This window comes from Cebus imitator, unplaced genomic scaffold, assembly GCF_001604975.1.
Source record: "Cebus imitator isolate Cc_AM_T3 unplaced genomic scaffold, Cebus_imitator-1.0 Scaffold61, whole genome shotgun sequence".
Lineage (NCBI taxonomy): Eukaryota > Metazoa > Chordata > Mammalia > Primates > Cebidae > Cebus > Cebus imitator.
Window position 1 is genome coordinate 4,372,170 of NW_016107376.1, and position 22,732 is coordinate 4,394,901.

Below are 22,732 nucleotides of genomic sequence, written 5' to 3' on the forward strand. Positions count from 1 at the left end.
GGGCTTAAGATCGCTAAATAGTCTGATCATCAGAATTCAATAGATCTCTGTCTTACATGGAAGGCAAATAGAAAAACTAGCTTTTACTATCCTACCTGACCAATACAAACCACCCATATTATTGAATAGAAACAGCTGTCATAAGTATTTACAAGTAAGCTTTGTCATACCTGTATGCTGTAACATGTTAAAAATTAACTTTGATGATTTGAGGATGGTTAAGAAAATTGTTTCTATTCAGTAAAATAACCTCTTAACTATCTGTTTCTATTTTTAAAATGAACAATTTTCTTTTAGGACTCAAAGTACTTAAGTATAATTATTTTTTAAGAGCAGTAGTACAGGTCCATGATTTTAATTTTCAGTGCCAAAGTATTAATATACTTACCACTTTATATTTGATATATCCAGGGACCCAGAATTTACCTTTTTAGTTGTATTGGAGCCCTCTTCCTGACCTCTAATCATTTAACACGTTTTGTAGAATTAAAAGAAATTTTTCATAAATCAGTTTTACTTGAAAATCAACATTAAAAATAAATTTATTTTATGAACAGATTATAAAAATGTTCAGGATTGATCATTTATAACATTTCTTTCATGAAGAAATATTTTTTCTTATGTTTTTAAATTTAAACTGTCTGCCATGTTTTATAAATCATCTCTTCTGTCTGATAGAGACAAAGTCATCTTGCTAACCCTCTGTCTCTGTCAAACAACAAAACTGTTATTGTACTGCTTGACATAGTATCCTAAGGAGTCTGGTCGTGAGAAACGCATCCAAGCTGGCCCATGTAAATGAGAGTTTTATAGTTAGTACTGAGGGAGAATATCACAGAATCTAACTTCAGGAACCTTATAGAAACTGCAGAGTCATCAAGCAGCAGGGTTCCCACAGAACCTCTAATAAGAGGATACAGGTGAAGTGAAATGCAGTACGTAAATGGACCTCTTCAAAGAGGGAAACTTAATTCCTACTAAGTGTGATGGAGAACTTTCCAAGCAGGTCATCTGAGCAATGGCAGAAAAAGATCTGTACATGGAGACGGAATGTGCCCTGTGGGGATGGATCTTCAGAAATTGTATCACAGCACATTCGATGAGGTTATTTGAAAACATGCAAACCTACTGCACAGGTAAAAAGAAATGTATTTTGAAAAGTAGATGCTTAAGGAATACAGAACTTATGTTTAAACTTAACTTTTGAATTGTCTTCCCTTAAATTCAAAAGAAAAAACTAGCTCTTATTAGATGAAGGCTGTGTATCATTTGTTTTATAATATGTTAAATATTTTAGGAGTCAGGTCTTTCAGAGTAATACTTAATTATTTAAATGTTCAAATATTAGGGCATTTGTCCTCTTTTTTCTCCTTAACCATCATTTTCCCCATTGATTCCTCATCTTTTATTTTTATATTTAGGTTTAAAGAATAATTTATTTGGATCACTTTCTTAATTTCCCTTGAAATGGGTACTAATTACAAAATTAATTTCCAATGCAAATTCAAAATGGGCACTTTTAATTTGAAAATATACTTTATTACTAGAATTTAGAATGTGTAAAATGCAAGACAGAATAAATGTCTTTTTTGTTTTTATTGTGCATTTGAATCTCAATGTGGAGTGACAGCTGTTGATCCAATATAAAAATAGTTGGACCCTACCTATAGCATCTAGTTTCATCTTCAGAAGATCCGTGGCTCATTTGCTTGGTACTCCATTTAAACTCTCCTTTGAAGTTGGGGAGATGAGTTTTACATCCCTTTTTTGTTCTCTTTTATGGTTGTGAAGGAACTCTGTGTGTGTGCAGAACCTCACCTCTGACCTTTCCTTTGGTAAAGCAGTTTTCCTGTCAAGTATGAACACATGAAAACCCATGACAGAACTGTTTATATAAAGAAACTGAATTTAATGCTGAGGAGGAAAAAATTATTTAACTGTTGCTTTGTGAGCTGACAGTGTTCTTCTAGTAGGATCTGTTACTAGGTGTGTAGGGAGAATTATTTACACAGCACAAGCTGCTTTTATTACTCTTCGGTGTAACAGAAAGAACAATGGATTTAACTGTTAGAGCTTTTTTCTTTTAGGTGTTTAAAAATTGGACAGTTCTACTTTAACAATTCTCTGCATGTAATAAAACAGTGTTAGGGAAAAGTAGTAAAGTGATGCTGCATAGGCTTTACTGTTACAAGAAAGTTTACAGTTGTCATTTTGTGTTTTCATGCAGTTGAGTTACCCCGTCCATTTATCTTAAGTTCTGGAGTTTGTGCATATATGGAGATTTCATGCCTTAACTAATGCAGAAAGGAAATAGTGAAAATGTGAATGTTTTTGTTTTTGTAGTTTAAATCATAACTTTTGAAATAGTGAAAATGCTCATGTATTTGTTTTTATACTTTAAATATGTGAATTTTAACACCTTTCTTCTAAAAGAAGAATAGCAACCTGAAGCATACTGAAGTTAATCTCTCTTATCTGAACTACTTGGAAGTTTTAAGTAGGCATCTGGACATCGTAACCATTCTCAATGATTTGAATTATTACAAATATGCAAATTTTAAATCACAAACTTTCCTACCTGCTTAGCATGCTTTAGGGCTGTCCCCTATCAGCAATCTAGGATTATGCCAATGACTTGTACCACCGTAATACTAAAGCTTTTTAATTATTTTGACCAGAAATCTTTCAAAATATAAATGTTCTTACCTCCTTAGGCCAAGTGTACATCAATTACCCTTGCGTACTCCTTGCCCTATGCAGCTGTATTTGGATATCTGGTTTTTGTGATTTCCCTGAATTTTCTTTTTCTTTCAGTTATCACTTCTCAGTCATCGGTGATGTCATCCTGCTTCCTGGAAGAATTCTCTCTCTTCCTTTGAATTCCTTTTTCTCCTATGATAGTATCCAAATAATTATCTAAAGATAAAATATTGATGGAAGGTCCCAGAAGTATTCTGTTAGAAATAAAGCCTGGTAGTTTTAATTGTCAGTATCATTAAGCCCACACCCCTAGCTGTCTGTTCAGAATTGATAGAAAAAAAATTATAGCCAGTGAGTTAATAGCAGATGACAAAAAAAGGTCTTGTACAGTTAATATATGACCGTTGCTAAGTCTTACTAAGTTTAATTAATTAATATATGACCGTTGCTAAGTCTTACTTAGTTTAATTGGGGGATGTGGTTTGTGTGCATATGCACATGCTTTGCTTATGTTATCCTCTGCCCAGAATGTGCTTATCAAAATCTTGCTCAGGAAGATTGCTACCATTCCTATTGTGTCCACTGATTCTCCTACTCTCTTCTTGTTGCTGTTCTTTCTTCCAGCATCCTATCTTGTGGCAATGACGTCCCACACTACCTACTGTCATACACATTCAGCATTGTGCTAAGTACTGTTGAAATGTAATAATCAATAGTAATAATTTACTGTGAACATTTACTGAATGTTGTCTCTGTGTTAGGCAGTATGCTAATTAATCATCTCAGGAGCATGCCTCACTTAATCCTCAAAGCACCCCTGAGTTGCATGCCATTTTCATCTACGTGTTACAGTCTGAGGTCAATGAGAAAAATGACATCTCCAAAGTTAGATACTAGTGAGTACCGAGGCAGGAGTCAAACCCGTCTTCCAACTTCTGAGCTGTCCATTTAACTGCTTCCCTCCCTTAAGAAAACAACTCATTATGCTACAGTGGAGTAGAGCCTGCAAGAGGGAAGAAGTAGGTGTAGAAGAGATTGTACTTGAATGAAAGGATGTGGTAACTTTGAGACCGATGCGAAATGAAGGCTGTATAGATGTAGTGTTGTATGGGAAAGTTAATACTTATTTGGGGAATACTAATTGGTTGATTATAGCTAAACCATACTAGTTGTGCTAGGATATTAAGATGAAAGCAAAGGCTGATGATAGGACCAGCTGAATAATCAGATTTTTTCCCAAATTATCTTACTATATGAAAGTCTGTCTTGATGTGGAAAGCTAAACATGAATACCCATGGCATGAATGTAAAGCAAATTCATGGAAGTAGAATGGCCTTCTCAGTCAACAACCAAAGCTTCTCTGTACAGCTGTGATAAAATTTTAGATTATAAATGTGAGTACTGTGACTAATTTTTAATCAGGCAGACCTTGTTTAAAAGTGTAGAAAAGAAAGTACGATGGGTTGGGGACCGTCACCTTTTGTTCATACTAATCCAAGCCTACCAAAATTAAATTATTGGTATTGAGTAGACTACAGTTTTAGTAATGTTCTTAGGTGTTTATTTTCATAGGAAACATACAGAGTCTGCATATGTGGAGATTCCTCCATGTGCAGTTTACGTCATTAAAGTCAGAGTTACTGGGTAACATGAGGGAAGATACAGGAAGAAAATGTAGGCTGCTATGAATAGGAAGATCAAATAGAGTACATGTGGTACAAGCAACATACAACCCCAGCCAGAATATTAGGTTTGAATTCCTTTTGCTAGCTTGCTGCAGTAACCAACAACCCTGACATTTCAGTCCTGTACACAGTGGTTATTCAAGAAGGTGGCCATGAGAACAGCCCATCCTGTGGGTAGGAGTATTTGACCACTGACATTGTTTAGATTTGCCTGCGTGTTGTGGTGATAAAAAATAATTTGAGAATGTTTTAACATCTTTAAAAACAGTGTATGCTCTATTTGCCTGTGCTGGAGCACACTACTGCCACCATACCCCTCTCCCCAACACAGAGTCCAAAGCTTACTGCCCTCGTAACTTCCATGCTGGCTGCCAGTATGCTCCATGTGTCTCCTTTAAGATCCAGGCTAAAGGAGTAGCCTCTGTCTGGAATGTGCAGTTTTTATAAAAGGGAAAATAACAAGACTCCTGGCAAAAACAGATAGTGGTGCTTAAAGCTTCTGCTAGAAGCTAGCATAATGTCACTTCCAGTTATATTTCTCTGGCTAAATCTGATGTCAGTGAGGCGAGGAAGTAGACCAGTCTCACAGAGAGGTACTTCAGGTCACTCAGCAACAGACAGTGAAAATCCTCTTAGGAGGAAGCAGCAGCTAATTGGGAACAATAATCTCTACCACCATTGATTACCTTGTATTTAGGTGACTGGACAGTTTAAATTAATTCCAGTGATATAAAGAGTCCTACTTTTGAAATAGAGGAACTGTATCTTTTCAGGTACCTCTATATTATCAGTATAAATATTCATTGTGGGCCAGAAACCTTTTAAAATGTAACATTAGCTATCCTTCTAAACATCTATTGAAGTATAAGGCCTGTGTACAGTGGGTTGGCTACAGATAAGTCGTTCATTACTGAAAAGATCTTTAAAGTTTATTCATTAAAACTTACATCATTATCAAGAGCCGTCTGCTGTCATGAGTAATCAAAGAACCTCTAAGAACATCACCTAACTTCAAGAAAGATTGATGGATTTGTTAAAGTGAGTTGGTCAATTATGATAATTTGGAGAGTCAGCAGCTCACTCATTAATGATTTTAATAATTATGGTACAAGAGTAGATCACATCTGTTGGAAACTTCATCTCCCATTGCCTTATTTCCACTTGTGCATTTAGTTTGTGTTCCTGGAGGAAGAACCTCAGAGGGCTCTGTGCTGTGTTTCCTAACCTGACTTCTCTGCCGATAGTACACGATTGGTGCCTCACAGCAGTGGGCCGCTGTGGATGTGACCTGGGGCTTACACATGATCTGGAAAATAATGGAAGAGTAAGAAAAGACCACCGTCCTTCCTGCTTTCAGATATTGGGATTAACTGAATTCTGTTAATTCTGCTGGCACTGATGATGTTCTATGTTTTGAGATAATTGACTTAAAATCTATTTCCCAAATCATTTTTTCATAAATACAGTTAGTAAGCAAAGACTAAATGTGAAACATTATCAAGTAAAATTTTACTTAAAGCTTAAAGGTAAATTGTATACCATTTACCTTTTATCTATTGATTGGAGGGATTTTAACACTATAAAGTGTTGTCTGCAAGCTCAACTGTCATGTATGTGCAATTATTCTTGAAGTTAGGTGATGACACTCTTGGAGGTTCTTTGATTAATCATGACGGCAGATTGCTCTTGATAATGAAGTAAGGTTTAATGAATAAGCTTTAAAGACTTTTTCAGTAGTGGACTACTTATCCCTAGCCAACCCACTGCACACAGGCCTTATATTTCAGTAGGTGTTTAGAAGGATGGCTAATGTTACAACATTTTAAAAGGTTTATAGTGAACAGTGAATAGTTACACTGATAATACAAAAAGAGCTAAGCTATGTGAAAAGAGGTATCTGTTTCCTGATTGTAGGCTATTAGATAGTCCCATTAACAGCTTGGTTCACCAACCCCTATCCTCCACCCCCTGCCAACCACCTGCAGTTAAGCTGAGTGAGGCTAGATAATTTTAAAAGCTATATTGTTTAGCAATCCCTGTTGACCAGTAAATTGGTTGAATATAAATGCCTTTGATAAAAGCATGTGATTATATCAGATGAACGTAAAGAACTGCTTTTACTATAGAAATTTCTATGGCAAATCAGAGCTTAAGTTGCTAACTAAAACAGTATGTAATAGTTGAGTCTGATGTTTAGGATCTCTTTCTACGGAGGGTACCTAAAAGATTTCCACATGCCGTACATGTGGAAATTTTCTCATAAGTATTACAACTAGAGAGGAAAAGAAAATGCAAGTATAATCTGCTAACCTTGAAATCTATTTAATTATAATTCGTGGTTTTTTTGGTGTGTGTGAGGAGTGTAGGATTAGTGTATATTTGTTAGAACTTCATCTTAAAAGATAATTTTCTTAGGATAATTTTAATAATATTCCTGGATGTTTTTCTCTCTTCTGTTAGACTGCAACCTTAAGCGCACAGACCGGGCCTTTCTCAGCCACCTAATAAGCCTTCCAAATGTTTAAGAAATTATGGTTTTATGGACAGATAGAGAAAATATACTACATACGGAACCTAAAAGCTATTGCTATATTAAGTTTTGGAAATGGAAACTCTGAGGGGTAGAATCCTTCTCTTCACATTTATATAGTTAACTACATTCTTTGTAACTAAACCATTTTATGTACAGTAAGAAAAATACGGCAGTTATAATACCTCTCACTGAAATGTTTTGTCTCAATTATAAAATGCTCTAGATTGAATGGAATTCTATACTTGCTGTTCAAACTTGCTATGCAAATATGCAGTATATTAAATATTAAGTTTGCTACATGGATTATTCTACTATAGATCTTTATACTAGGAACCCTGTTCACAAGTGTTTAATTAAATTGGTAAAAATTAGTGCTGGAATTTGTAATTTTAATTAAAATTATAAAGTTAAAAGAACTACAACATGAAACACTTTAATGGAAATAGAAGGTGGTTTTGTAACTTTTTCTGATTACATCTCTAAACATTTAAACATTACATAAATTTAAACAAGGTTTATTTAACCAAAAGATCATTTTCTATGGTAATCCAAAAAGCATTGTAAACACTCAAAATAAGCAAGCCAGTAATCACTTTAGAAGACTATGTACTGGTTTAGATTTGTGGAAGAAAACTTCTGGAATGTTTCCATTTGAATTTACTATAATCTCTTGGGTTTTTTCTCTTTTCATTTTCTTTTTTCATCCTCTAGTATAAACACATCTTTTTTTAAGTGGTATGATTAAGAAGAGCTCATGCCTACAAAGTTTACCAAATTAGCTATTACCGAAAGAGTAACACATGATTTTTGTTTTTATTGTTCAAGACACAGTTTGTTTTTATTAGTAATGACAGGTGGTATAGTTGGTGGTTTTGCTATTTGGAACCTAACCAATACCACTTGGTTGTATTCTGGGAGGGAAAAAAAAGAGTTTCTGTTTAGATAGCTAACAAATGGGTTTGTTATAATTTCCCCACATACAGGGTTTTGAGATACTTGTTTTACACTTAACTTCAACCAATAAATTGCCTTAATTCCTGATAGGATTTGGCTCTTTGTCCCCACCCAGATCTCATCTCGCATTGTGAGGAGGGAGCTGATGGGAGGTGATTGGGTCATAGGGGCCGTTTCCCCCATGCTTTTCTTCTGATAGTGAGTTCTCAGGAGATCTGATTGTTTGTACATGTCTGGTGCTTCCCCTGCACGCTCATTCTCCTGCCTTGTGAAGAAGGTACTTGCTTCGGCCTTTGTCTTCCGTCATGATTGTAAGTTTCCTGAGGCCTCCCCAGACATGCAGATCTGTGAGTCAGTTAAACCTTTTATTTATAAATTACCCAGTCTCAGGTAGTATCTTTCTAGCAGTGTGAAAAGAAACTAATGCAATTCTGTTTTGAAAATTTAATTGACCCTTGAACAACATGGGAGTTGGGGCGCCAACCCCCTGCATAGTAAAAAATTCACATATAATATTTGACTGCCTCAAAAATTTAACTACTGGTAGCCCGTTGGCTGGAAACCTTACCATAACCAACAGAAGATTAACACATTTTGCATGTTATATATATTATATACTATATTCTTACAATAAAGTAAGCTAGAGAAAACAGTATGTTAAAATTGTAATGAATGTCAGTTTGTATTCTGGCCCTGCTTCTACGTTGTCTTCCTCATCGTTCAGCACTGGTTCAATAGCATTCATATCTATCAAGCTATCTTCTGTTATTTCCTCTGATGTGGTATCTGTTAGCTCTTGAAACCTTACCCCTGTACCCTGAATCGCTGTGTAAATCCTGTGAAGTCATGCTCAGCATCTGGACACAGTCGTCTCTTGCAGGAATATGTTTGAGGCTGGATGGATTAGTTTTTTCTGTAACTGTGATGACCTCTTCAGTGTTGTAATCCTACCAGACTTCCATGATGTTCTCGCTGTTGGGGTTCTCTTCCATAGCAATAACCATCTTTTCTGCAGAGTACTATGTGTAATTAGCCTCAAAGAGTCCTCATGACTTCTGTGTAATTAGCCTCAAAGGGTCCTCATGACTTCCTAATCTGGAGGCTGAGTTAGTTATGTTGCATTTGAGGGCAGTTAAGACTACTTTGATGCCTTCCGTCATGAGCTCATGGGGGTCGTGAGCTCATGGGGTTCTGGGTGGCCAGGGATGTTGTCCAATATCAAAAGAACTTTAAAAGTCAGTCTCTTACTGGCAGGGTACTTCCTAACTTCATGTACAGAACATTGACAGAACCAATCCAGAGAAAGCATTCTCTTCCAGGCTTGCTTTCTTAAACAACCAAAAGATTAGCAGCTGGTGTTATCTTTACTCTTCAAGGCTTGGGGTTAGCAGTTTTGTAGATAAGGGCAGTCCTGATCATCACCCTGACTGTATTTGCATAAAACAATGGCCTTTTCCTTCCTGTCTTAAATCTAGTGCTTGCTTCTCTTTCTTACATATAAATGTCCTTTATGGCATTTCCCCCCAGAATAGAGCACCTTTGTCTGCATTAAAAACCTGTTCAGGAAGATATTCTTTCTTCTCAAAGATTTTCTTAATGGTATCTGGGAACTTACTTGCTGCCTCTTCATTAGCAGAAGCTGCTTCTCCTGTTACCTTGACATTTTTTAAGCCAAACCAGTTTCCAAAATTATCAAACCACCCTTTGCTGGCATTAAGTTCTCCACCTTTAGCTCCTTCCCTTTGTTTTTCTTTAACTTTTTGTGTTGCACTTTTTCTTGAATCATATGACAGTCTAAAGGTATCCCCTTCCTGTAGCAATCCTGCACTTATATACAAGTTGCATTTTTTGTACAAGAAGGTATTTTGCAAAAAGCAGAAGGTTTGCATAGCTGCAGTGATGGCTTCACGAATTTCCTTTTCTTTCTTTACATTGTTCTTTATGCTCGACTCATTTATCTTCACATAGTGAGCAACCACAGTAGCAGACCTCAATTCATGGTGTATATCAAGCAATTCCACTTTTTCTTACATCCTGACTTTTGTTTCTTGGGAGCACTTCCATCATCACTAGTGGCACTTCATATGGGTCTGTTGGTTTTATTCAAGATATACACAGTGTCTCACTAAACAAGGTGAAAAGTACGTGAGAACTGTGAAAGATCACTTTTTCCTGTGATGTGGAACTCACTGGAGTGATGAGCTGTACATGTGGGGATGATTAGCACCACACTTGTACTCTAAGCAGATACAACATGAGCTCACCACAATACCATCAGGAGATGGTGAAATTATCTAGTACAGTATGTACTAAAGTTAATTTTATGCAGTTATGATCTGATACTGTGTCTTTACATTTGTTTACATCTCTTGACTGTGAATGGTGCCAGGTACAGTCTGTATGCCTATGTTTTTATACGGTTTAATTTTTTATAATTTGTGGCATTTCATGGTAGTAAATAATAAAATAGACCTAGTATCTACTTATACTTTATGCATGCATGGCCTGCTTAATTTTTGAAAATATTTCCAGGCTGCACAGTTTGTCGCAAATTTCCAAGAATATTTTTCAATATATTTATTGAAAAAGAATTCATGTATAAGTGGACCCATGCAGTTCAAAGCTGTGTTGTTCAAGGACAACTGTAGTCGCTTCTTAGTTCCTTGAAGGAATCTGCTTTCATCAGTTTTCAGTATTTTCCCTGGCAGGTTCTCTAGCCCTACCTCCACGTAATGCTAGTGTTCTATTTCTAATAGCTCATGAGAAGCCCACAGTTGGCAAACGGTGAGTATTTGTAGTCTGCCAAGTATTAAGATAAACATCCAAGTAGAACCCATGGAGTTAACCGTTACCTCCAAAGTTTAAAAATTCAAAAATCAAATTTTCATTCTTCTGTCAAAGCTCATTTCCCTTTCTAAGTCCTCCTTTTCTGTCACAGTTCTCAGTCCTATTCAGCTTTTTCAGTTTCCCTGTGTGCTATGAAGTTACATCTCCTTGCCTTTCATGATTCTGTTTTTTCTAGCGAGAATTCCCTGCTCTTTTCTATTTCTGATAATAGCCAAAATATGTTCTTTGTAAAACCTATGAAAGTGATTAAGATGTCTTTAATCTCCCCTGCCATATGTATATATCAAAAAGGTGGCATGTTTAATAAATGTTAGGGCATTTGGAGGAAAAATATGTAATATCTAAATCACAGGTCAGCAAACGGCCCTCAGGCCAAATGAAGCCACCACCTGATTTGGTAAAGTTAGGTTTTATTGGAACATAGCCATGGTCATTTGTTTTGCTGCTAAAACCATGCACACTGCAAAACATAAAAATGTACTCCATGGCCCATTGCAGAAAAATGCTTGCCAAACCCTGCTCTAAATGAACATGTGTTAACTAGAGTATACCAGGACTTTTGCCTAAGTTCCAACTTCTCTTTCTGTAGCAAGCCCGAACCAGAGGCAAGAAAGAGATATGCGGTACATTTTTCATTAAGGTTTACTTTAATTTCTTTCTATATTAGTATAGTATTTTTAAAAAACACTTGGAACTTAGAGACATGGCATCAGGTAGTTTGTTTTAAATTCTTTTTACACTCCTGAACTTTGCAGTCCCTAATGCCAGAGAATCTGATGTAAACCTTCTGTGGCTAAAAACTGGAATTTTACTTACTTCCCGCAACTATATAAACAGCAATAATTTCCCAAACTTCACTTTGTAGCAATATTGAAGTAATGCTTCAGTTATATTTCTACTACCTTTCCCCCCAAAAGATTTCATTTAACCCCAAAAGGCTAACCTGGTACTCCCTTTTCTTCTATTTAGATTATAGTTTTAATACTTAGAAATTCTAAGCAATGTCTTAAAACTCATTTCAAAACATTTCCTCAATCATTTGTTACCCCCCCAAAAAAAAAAAAAAAATGTTGAGAATGGAACAGATGGTAAATAGTAAGAATGACTGTATCCTGATTTTGTGACCCTGTAAGTACCCCTCAACATAAAATCTGATCTGTAACTATGTACCTTCTTCTCAGCCAGAATTTCAGTTACGGTGTTCATCTACGAATGTCAACAGTCTTACGGAGAGAATTGATAAAGAAAAATGTAGTGTTAGAAGTAGTTAAGGGAGCTAAAGCTTTTACTAGAATAAATGTAGGCATCTGCAACTAAGGTTTGGGAGTGATCAAGGGAACTAAGGAATCAAAATAACCCACGTGCCAGCAATTGCTCCCTAAATCTGAGAGCCAACACTGGAATCCTAGCATTGGCATAAAAGTTAATTGTAGAGCTAAGGCTGTATTGGCAATGTATCAGAAAAAGGAAAGAGGGTTAATAAATATTGTTCAGCTTAAATAAACCTAACTCAAGGATCTGGCACCATCTTCTAAAATTACAAGTGCATTCTGTCTTTGACTCAGCCATCCCACTCTGGTGACCTGCCATGCAAATACGTTTATGAAATTACAGGTTCAAGTTTGATTCTGCATTTTTTTTTAACAGGAAAAGACTAGATAGAATTCAGTGGTCCAGCAATAAAGGACTAGATCAGAAACTCCAAAAGGCATTGCAAGTTAAGGCAGAGGAAAACATGTCACTTGGGCACACACATTATCAGCAAAATAATGTTGGATATGCACTGAAGGGTGAGCCTAAGAAGTTTCTAGCAAGGGAAGGCAAATGAGAGAAAACTTGTACATTACACAGTTTTACAAATGTTAAAAAATATCAGATCTTTTTTAAGTTACTTTACCTTTTATTGTAATACATGGAACAAGTGTAAGGGCTTGGACAGGTTGCCTTGTTTTAAGTCCCATTCTTGTGTTTTATAAATACAGTTTTTCAGAAACTGAGTCCTCATGGTTAGTTAGAACTCCTTTGATTCTTAGTTTCTTAATCTGTGAACAGGGTAAAGGTGATATATTAGAATAACAGTTAAGAAGTACATTTCTTGCAAAAATTGTGTCCACAAGGGAACAGCATTTTAGATTTTAACACTTGTACCCTATGAAAAGAATTCAATGTAGGAGGAAGGGATACTTGGAAACCTGTTCTCTGATGAAGTTTGTCTGAGTGAACACCATTATAGGCAAAGACAATTACAGGTAAAAGCTAACCAGAGGTAAACAGGAGCCTACATTTTAGACTGATGTGTGTCAAGCAGAATTTCATAGTGGCTTAGATATGTGGAGTAAATGTTTGTAAAGAATCAAAGATAACACTGAATTTTTGTGCTGAGAATTCTGACAAATGTTTTCTGTGATGAATTAGTCATGGTAGAGAATTTGTTTTATGGGGACAAGAAATTTCTGCCTCTAGGGGTATATCCTTTGAGTACAGAAAAATTAAAATTCTGGACAGGTAGAACTTGATTGAGCTTTGACTAGGTTACTAAATTAAAATTCTAAATGCATTGCTGATTGTATCATTATTTGCTCTAATATATCTCTGGATTTTTGAATATTTGAAAACCAGAGTGTATTTTATTTCTTACCTGAACCAAATGTGAAAAAAATGAGGTTTTGCATACTACATTTTTCTAGTAATTATGAATATAATATTAGTCTTTTTTCCCATGTGTTTTAAGTATTTATATAAAGCTTCACATGTAATGTTCACAACAGTTTTCTGTGGTTGAAATTTTATTGTGTTTTTTTCAGATGTAAAATAAATGGCCTGGAGAGTTTATGACCTATCTCGTTACATACCTATGATACAAATGTAACTCAGAGTCTTCCTACCCTAGTATCCGTTGTCTTTTTAATGTCATGATATTGTAAGCTTATTGACAACATGCTTTTTACCTTTTCAGGATATGGCTTTAGTTGCCCCTGAAACTCCTTCAGAACAAGCCAGAAGAGTTTTTCAAACCTATGACCCAGAAGGTAAAAGATTTTATTAACATTAGCTCTGTGTTTTATGTCTTCACATATTTAAAATATACTGATACCTGCCCGATTTTATTCAAAAGATATATTGGATTATTTAATGAAATTTAAGTTGTGTTTCTTGAACATTTCAAAAGAAAAACAGTGAAAATGGGAACAAATGAAATAGCACACAAGTCCTTATCAAATTGGGTTTCTTGGAGTACTGAAGTTATAGTTAATGTAGTCTTGACCTCTGGTTAATCTTGACCCCAAACAGGGAAAAAATGCCACCTTTTGAACAAACTCTTTGAAAAGTAAGTCATTTTCTTCTTTACTTATCCAAACAAATATTAAATAAACAGATCTTCCAGGATAAAGACACAGAGGAAGATCATCTGAATCACTTTGGAGCCTGTGCTTAGCTATTCTACGTAACAAAGTGTAGTTTTTAGAAGTTCACATATATATCATTAAAATGTCCACTGAGTCACTGTCACTGGGGTTGTTTTGATCACTTTTGTGTCTATGTGCTTAGGTAACAGTTACAACTTTCTTATAGCTAACTCACTGACCTTTCAAGTATAACTTCGAAACTAATAGTCATACTTGTAAGTTCCCTTACAAAGTACCATGTAGAAATGGAAGTTGTTGGATCAGTGAAGTCCTCGTGGACACCTGAGTGGATTCACTTATCTTTATGAATACACTTTCTTCTATCTTGAAACTTTTTACACTTAGGGATCTGCTCTGTCCCTCTCTGAAGATCAAAGTCATGTGAATTCTAAGAATGTATCTTTTTTCTTACCACTTACTAGCAGAAAACTTTAGTTACTTTTAGGTCTGTTTTCTTACCTATCAGTCTTAGAACAACTGCACCTATTTCTTAGAGGCATTATGAATATTAAATAAGGGGGAAAGCACCTTGCCCAGTGGCACGAGCAGTTGTCCAAGGTAATAGTCATAATCTTATCCCAGTGTAAACTACCATGGAACATTCCAAAACCAAACACATGGCTTTCATATAATCATTTTGTGTATTGTTTTGTTTTACTAGTTAAGATTTTAGAAACACAGTTGAAACTGTGAGTGAATGAGTTTCTGAGAAAAGAAACATACAAGGAAAGGATCAGAAAATCTTAGAAGATGATACCTATTAAATAGTAAAGGCATGAAAAAAATGCCTTCACAGCAGACTTAGGAGCCTTAAACTTTCAAAGGCCGATGTCATAAAACTGGTTTAAAAAGTTTCATCAATAATGCAAAGATACTGAAGCTAAGATTTTTAAAGTACCAGACAGTTGTCATAAACAGTAGCTTCATTTGACTTTTTGTAATTACTAATGAAGTGGCAGGCCTATACTGTTTCTTTTACATAGTACCCAAGAAAAGTAGAATTTCTCATATTACCAATACTAAAACATAATTTATAATCAGTGGCAATTTTTAAAAATTGAGAGATGCATATGAAAATAAAGTTACTGTGCTTCTACTAGACAAAGAAAATTATTAAATGATTTTAATCTACAGGAGTTATGTGTGACAGCTTATCAGGACTGTAAATGAATTATTAAAGCAAGCAGAATTTATTCAGATAGCTTGGAAAATATGTCTCTGTATATGACTTAGGAAGAAGATAAAGTCCACTTTTCATCTAAAGATCGCTGTTCATGATTTAGCTATGTATAGTCAACTCAAGGAAGAAGGATTAAAAGTATATTAATAGTTCCATTTTAGTCTTTTCAATCACTTACAAACTAATCTGCTAATTTTCTTTCCCCAAATGGTATGCTTTTGTTCAGAGATGTAAACAAATCACACCTTCTCAGAACACTTAGTATACAAAAAGTTCTTACAAGCATTTGGATAGTTACAGTTTTTATTTAGCAGAGGCAGGTATGGGGACAGTTATCATTTGTCACCGTCCTCAAACTGCTTGTAAAATAACTGACCTAGAAGGACACTGAATGTACCCAGGAGTATTTTTATATCTTTATCTCACTCTTAGCTCCCACCCCTGGTTGCTAAACCCAGGTATGTGACAGGTAGATGGATTTGCAGTCGTGCTGTTAACACTGTGCTGTGGGTCTCTTTTGAATTAAATAGTCGTGTACAGGCTAATCTCCATTTATAGCACTGCCTCTATAGGACCACGTCTTCCGTAGTCTAAGCAAGTGATTTAGTACCAATCATTTGGAACACAAACCTGGTTTGTATGTGGGGATCTATCTAAAAATAATGTGTGGCATTTGCATGGAATGTTACAATTTATAAAGTACTTTACTTCCATGGCCTCATTAAAACCTTGCCACAAACCTAGGAGATAGGCAGGGATCATCATTGTTTTTGTTTTTTAGAGAACAGCCTTATGATGGTTTGAGTCACTTCTTCAGAGCCACATACCTAAATGTGAGAACCAAGACTAGATTTTAAATATTTCAGCAATCTTTCCCTTTCTCTCTAACTACCAATATCTTCCTGAAAGGCTAAAGTCATAAAGAGGTACTTTTTACCTTACTAAATTTAAGTTTCCTTTGAGCTTCTGTTCTTAAAGTAATGGAGTAAGGATTTGATATTCATTCTCATTTCTAGTTGAGCAATTTCTGCCCATTTCAGATTCTTAAGGATCTTAGGAGCCCAATATTTATTTTGATATCAAGCATACTTATAAAACAAGGTCAAAAATATAGCTTTAGAAGTGTTAATTTCTCATTTGGAATACTAGGAAAATTGTAGTTCATGCAGGACCTTGATGTATCACTTCTAGTTAATTGGCACAGTTTAATGACTAATCTCAAATTCAGAAAGACTAGCATATGTACACAGCTTAAAGAGAATCAGGAAACAGGCCTATTCAAAGTGTTGCACATGAGCTTCAGAGAAAGTCCACAGTGTTTTTGTGTATCTTTTATGTGGGAAAAAGTGTTTGGATATGTGCTTTGTATTCAGGTACATGTTTTATTAGAAATTTTTGTTAAATGATCAAATTTTTAAAAAGAGGTAAAGATATATTAATATGATCAAAAATACTGGACAACAGGAATTCTCTAGTGCCTCTAGATACCGGAAAAATGGCTCCATCTCTGTTATTCCTCACTAGCTGCGTGATGTTGGACAAGTTCCTACCTCAGTTTTTCATTTGTAAAATGAACTTAATAGTAACCACTTTACATGATTAGTCAGTTCTCAGTACCTTAACCATGGTGGTGTTTTTAAAAAATATGTGGCACAGGGCTTATTCCATAATCTCCAAAGATATCGGGGTCTATATAGGTAGTATTTATTTGAAATTCTAATCACAGGTTTTCATATTATACATAATGGGTTTGTTTTCTTCTTTCTCCTTTATCCCCATCCCCTGCACAAATTACATGTCAAGAAGCAACACCATTTTGGCGCAAGGGATAACATATTTGATTTTAAAAGATCCCTTTAAATATGATGCTGTTTAAGTTGCTAAAATATGTTGAGAGCCATCTTTTGCCTGGTTTCAGCATGCTGCATTTTTTTAATCTTTAAGAATAATTGGACTGTTGTAGACTGAGCTTAATATACAGCACTTCCTAGACTTCCTCTAGAATTGCCTTGCCTTCTGTTCCTTTTAAATAAATGCTCAGCCCTGTACCCATCCTGCATTCCTGTCACTGTCATCACTGTTTGTCAGGCAACCCCAGCTAACAGTTTTCTGTATACTGCCACCATGTCTTCTCAGTTTCCCATCACATAATAAAAGTGAATTTGCAGTACAAGCTATCAGTGAGCCACTTATTTCTGAGCTTGTAGGTGTAAGTTGCAAAGCTGGTTTTGATTGAACTGTGGTGCTTGGATGGTTGGAGCACTTTGCTTAAAGTTAGGTTGAGCTTGGATAATTAAAGGTAACAAATGTTATCGAACAGCCATGAGTCAAGCACTGTGCTAGGCCCTGGGGATCTGGACTCCCTGCCCTCCAGGAACTCATGACTCACTGGGGAGCAAGGTGGGCCAACCAGAAGTAATGCCAAAGAGGCCTGGAAAAGCTCAGCTCTGGTGCCTGTCTGGCTTTGCCTCAGGGAAAAGGTCACTTGCTTGTTTCAATAAGAGTATTTAAATTTTAGATCTATATTATTAAGGCTTTATTGGTATATTGCTACACAAATATAATACAATATTTAAAATAAAATCATTAATATTTGACTAAAGTGACATTAAATTCTGCTTAATTTTTAAATTCCCCACAGTGAATGGAAAATGTCACAGGCTCCACAGGCTCCTTAGAAGCTGTTGCAAAAATCTGAGAAATCTTTTTCCAGCCTCTCTGTTAATTTTGAGTTTGTGAGATTTGCCTTTTCCTACAGTGTTTACTTTAGCTAGTATCTCTGTTAAAATGGAGACCTGCTGAGCTCTCCTGTTTGTTTCTTAATCTTTGAGAACAGAGATCATGATTGTTAAATATTTCCTTTGAAAGCCCAATTCAGGTTTCCTTGGTTATGAAACAGTTATCTTATCCAGGAAATTACATGCCTGACTCACTTTGACTCTCCTTCATCAGCACTCTTTTGCGTCGAGTGATTCCTCCCCACAACCTCTAAGGATTTTACACTTTTTGCAATCTGGATTTTTAGCTGGTAAAAATCTTTGAAAATTTTAAACCAACAGCTTTTCTCCTCCTTTCAGCCACGGTCTGACAGAATTACAGTATGTACATGCTACCCGTGTCCCATCCTAGCTACTCTGCCCCCTTTGCTTGCCCCACCTCATAGTCCCCATATCTGTATTTATGTAGTTAATTTACCAATTCATACAAGTTCTATTTATTCTTTTAGTTCTTCATAGATCTGCTTGACTAATCAACAAATGGTATTCTTTCACATTTCCTTTGCTGTTGACTTTCAGGTCATCTTTTCATCTTTGTGCCTCCGTTTCCCTGTTCTCTAGAGAGTCAGTTGATTAAATGCCAGATGCCTTAGGTTTCATCTGCTTTTATACTTAACGATTCTGGTATGTTTCTAAAGAATGATTTTGTAGGTATGATTAGCATGTCAAAGTAAGTATTCTACAAAGGAAAATAATTCTGAAATCTTTTAATCTGGGGTGTATCAAAAGTCTTTTAATTATTGAGAAAATTGTATTACATCTTCAGTTTTAAAATACTAAATGTACAAAATGTAGAGTCACTGACCAGGTGCAGTTACAGTTACACTTCAGAATATCTGTGTTTATGAATTGTAAATCTCAGAGCTACCTTAAATATGTTTAAGCTTGAGGTTAATCATACCTGAGCATGTTGTTAAGAAGGTGACATTGTTGTTTTTGTTGTTGTCATTTGTGCCTTTATACAGCCAATTAGCTCTTTCCTGGGGTGGGAGCTGAGTTACAGGTTATGGTTTCTACCAAAGGGCTGCCAGCCATGATAAAATATATGCTGTCAGTACTCCTGAAGAACGTTGTACACATTGAGCATCCCTAACCTGAAAAGTTGATCCTCCAAAATTTTGAGTGCCAATATGACACTTTGGAGCATTTCAGATTTCAGACCACATTAGGGATGCTCAACCATTATATATTTGCAAATATTCAAAAGCCAGAAGAAATCTGAAATCCAAAATACTTCTAGACCCAAGGATTTTGGATGAGGGAGACTCCATCTGTAATGTCAAATGCATATAGCCTATAAACCCAGAAACCTAATTATTCCTGTCTGCTAGTGGCCACGTAAAGCCCGTTTCACATTCAGAGATGCTGAGCCTTTAGCTGTGACTTAACTAAGCAAAATCAGTGATCAGACTCTTCATAGCTAAGCCCACAGAGCTTGAATGTTTTTACAAGTGCTTTCAACCAAGGTCTTTATTCTCAATACCTCAAATTATTGGTAACTTGACAAATTGGAATTACTCTAACCCTTCACTTAAAAAATTGTACATTTTTAATTATCCTAAATGACTCGAAACCTTTTAGTCAAGGCTAGTCTGTCTTCAAATGGATAAACAGCTCCTTATAAGGTTTAAGTATAGAAAAGATCTTTCTACAGTCATAACTTCATTCCTTTCTGATAGAGATAGTGCACAATTCTACATCCTGAAAGAGCAGCTGCATACTTTATTCTGTAGTTTGATTATAGGAGCAGGGGTTTTGGACAGCTTGTTCTCCATGGCAAATTTTTTTTTTAATCATCTAATCCCTGAAAGATATTGGAAGCTGATTTAAAGCTGAGACAATCTTCAGGAATGAGTAAATGGATAGGGGAACTTGGGCACTGTACATGTAAGGAATAAACAACTTACTTGTTTAAAACTACTATCATTTCAAACTATCCCACAAGGATTTTGTGTGTGTCATGGTCTATTGTATCATCAGAGTATGGACCTTTTTCCATAAAATCGTCATCATCAGCATTAATTTAACACTGCATTTCAGTTTTTTTAACCTATAGCTTTCAGTAAAATCACCAAGTCTGTTTTAGAATATGTTTGCTTTTACCTGTCAGTTGTCTAAATTGCAATGTTCTTCAAGGAGCTAAATATCATTGTGACAAAGGGAATTTGTTGGTAAGGAATTGTTTAATTGAAATTTTTAATGAGAATGTAAAGGTTTACTTTGTTTATTGAAAGATACACCTAATTACTAAAGATTTTAAGTAGAGAAATATTTTACCCACTTAACATTGTAACACTGTTTAAAGATCAAATAATTTGACTGTAAACTTTCCTTGGAGTTCTCAAGTAGAAGTTAGATGATCTTTTTATTTGAAACTAACCTAGAAAATCTTTGCCTATATTTCCAAGAAAACTAATAGAACAGAGTATCTAATAAAAATAGGCACTGTGCCTAAAATAAACGTAACATACTATTCCTTAACTTTTCGTATTTTTCATGCGATTTTTTTTCCTGGAATCTGATCAGCAGTAGTAGGATTTCTTGAGGTAAATTCTTATTTCAAGTTGTTTCTGATTTTTCCACCCCTAGATAATGGATTCATACCCGATTCACTTCTGGAAGATGTGATGAAAGCACTGGACCTTGTTTCAGATCCTGAATAGTAAGCTGTTCATTTAGCCAACTCAAAAAGATTCGATTAAGTTGAAGACATATTGTACATTTTTGCCTTTAAAAATCTATATCTGCATATATGAACTAGCAATTTACATAAAAGATTTAGAAAGAAAACGGACTAATCCAGTGTTACAGCAGTTGACATACTTACTGAGCTTCCTTTCCAAGCCAGCAGTTACTGTCCTGCTTTTTCAAAAGTGCTAAAAGTGTCTTTCTGTAAACTTCAAAGAGTTTTTTCTCTGCAAAGACTTCCCCATGTCCTAACATTTTATGTGACTGTAGGAGCTTCAGTAAAGCGGTGACTGCTCTGTGTGCTATAGGTAACTGCCAGTTGCCCTGCTTAAATAATCAGCGGGCCTGACTTTCCCTCTTAAATAGAGATGATCAAAGATACCTAACATTTCTAAATAATTACATTAACTGACCTGAATGTTTTGAGAATGACTGCAGTAAATTATGGCCTATCATTTTTCAGCATGTCCTTAGGATCCTGTCATTGTCTTCATTCTCACTGTTACGTTTTATACCTTGTTACATCTACAGCTTCCTACGTAGATTAAGATCTTCAGTTATTATCTATGAAAAAATAAGAATATATTATTCGTTTTTTTCAGCATAGTTTTTTCTTTCTGCAAGTTTTTTTTAAGAATGAAAAACCTTTAGCCTATTAAACGTAATGAAACTTAGCTTATCAAACATAATGAAAGTCTTCAGCAAAAGCAACAGGAAACATTGGTGGACACAGTTTTATAATTTGGTCCTATTCTGTTTTTAAATGAGTTCAGTCATGCTCTCTTTGAAAGTATGCGATACATATCTAAACAGTTATAAGTTAGTCACATCTGAATTAATCTGTCTCAACCCTACTACCTAGATCTGTACTTTCATCCATTCTCAATAGTTAGAAATATTAATATTTGTAGTTTTCAATTTAAAGAGGAGAAATTCAGAGTGTTGAAGTAGCCCAACAAATGTTATGATAATAATTACTATACTTCTAACCTTATTTCCAAGTGGAGACACTGCTCTAATTACAAAAGAAAATTAACTCAAGTAATTTTTGTTACTGACCAGCTTTATGACAAGGAAGAGAAAGAACAACAAGTTGGGAGGTTTTTTTCCCCCCAAATTCTTACATAGCTATATATCATCTGCCTAATTTTCCTTGTTTTATCTGATAGAAAACATACCTTGAATCATAAAGTTAGTACAATTGATTTAATGAGGTAGTTTTTCTTGAAGTATCTGAAAGATTGGACTGAGTTATTCACTCTGTACTTTGGCCTAGTTAGAATTACAATACGGGATGGCCCATAAAATAACTGGGCCATCGTAAGCATTAAATGAATTAAATATATTATGACCCTGCCTTCATTTGTTTCATCATAACTTCCTGGCCTTACTGACACCCATTAAAATGCCGAATCTTTTGTATAGTATACTGTACGAGAATGATGGCCACAGGCACACAAGAGCATCTCACAGGACCAGTACTACGTGGCAGGCAGCAGGACTGTGATGCAGCCTGGCCCAGGGGTTTTTAGGACAGACAGCTACGTCAGTGCAGATGCAGCCTTCAGAAACCTTAAAACAAAGCTTACCCTCACAAGAATAGCTTCAACTCCTTTTGTGAGAGGCACACCTGGTAACTGACCCAGACCGAATACAGATAAAAGAGAGGAAGATGGATCTCCCAAGTTTCAAATGGTGTCTAGACTCATCTTTGAGGCAAACTCAAAGGGGAGAATTTGCCCGAGGAAGTTGGTTGACTAGAACCACCTGAAACCCCCAAACACAACACTGCATGTTGTATAATAAGGTAGATTTTACTTGGCCTTTATCATTTGAGATAGGATGGAAAGTAAAACTTTGAAGACTGTTTGCATTTTTAAAGCCATTAAACTGCAGTCTGCTTTGCTCTGCCTTCTTTCTGGTAACATACCACCACCTGTCCCCAGCCTTGGTACACTTA

The 22,732-nt window shown here is 35.6% G+C and overlaps 1 protein-coding gene across 1 annotated transcript in view; it reads left to right on the plus strand.

The window, feature by feature from the left end:
- Nucleotides 1-22,732, plus strand: part of MINDY3 (MINDY lysine 48 deubiquitinase 3) — an 83,505-nt gene that overhangs the window by 53,150 nt on the left and 7,623 nt on the right. Inside the window, exons 11-12 of the mRNA XM_017529739.2 lie at nucleotides 13,677-13,749; nucleotides 20,674-20,746. Coding sequence (XP_017385228.1) covers nucleotides 13,677-13,749; nucleotides 20,674-20,746 — 146 coding nt within the window. The remainder of the gene's footprint in view (nucleotides 1-13,676; nucleotides 13,750-20,673; nucleotides 20,747-22,732) is intronic.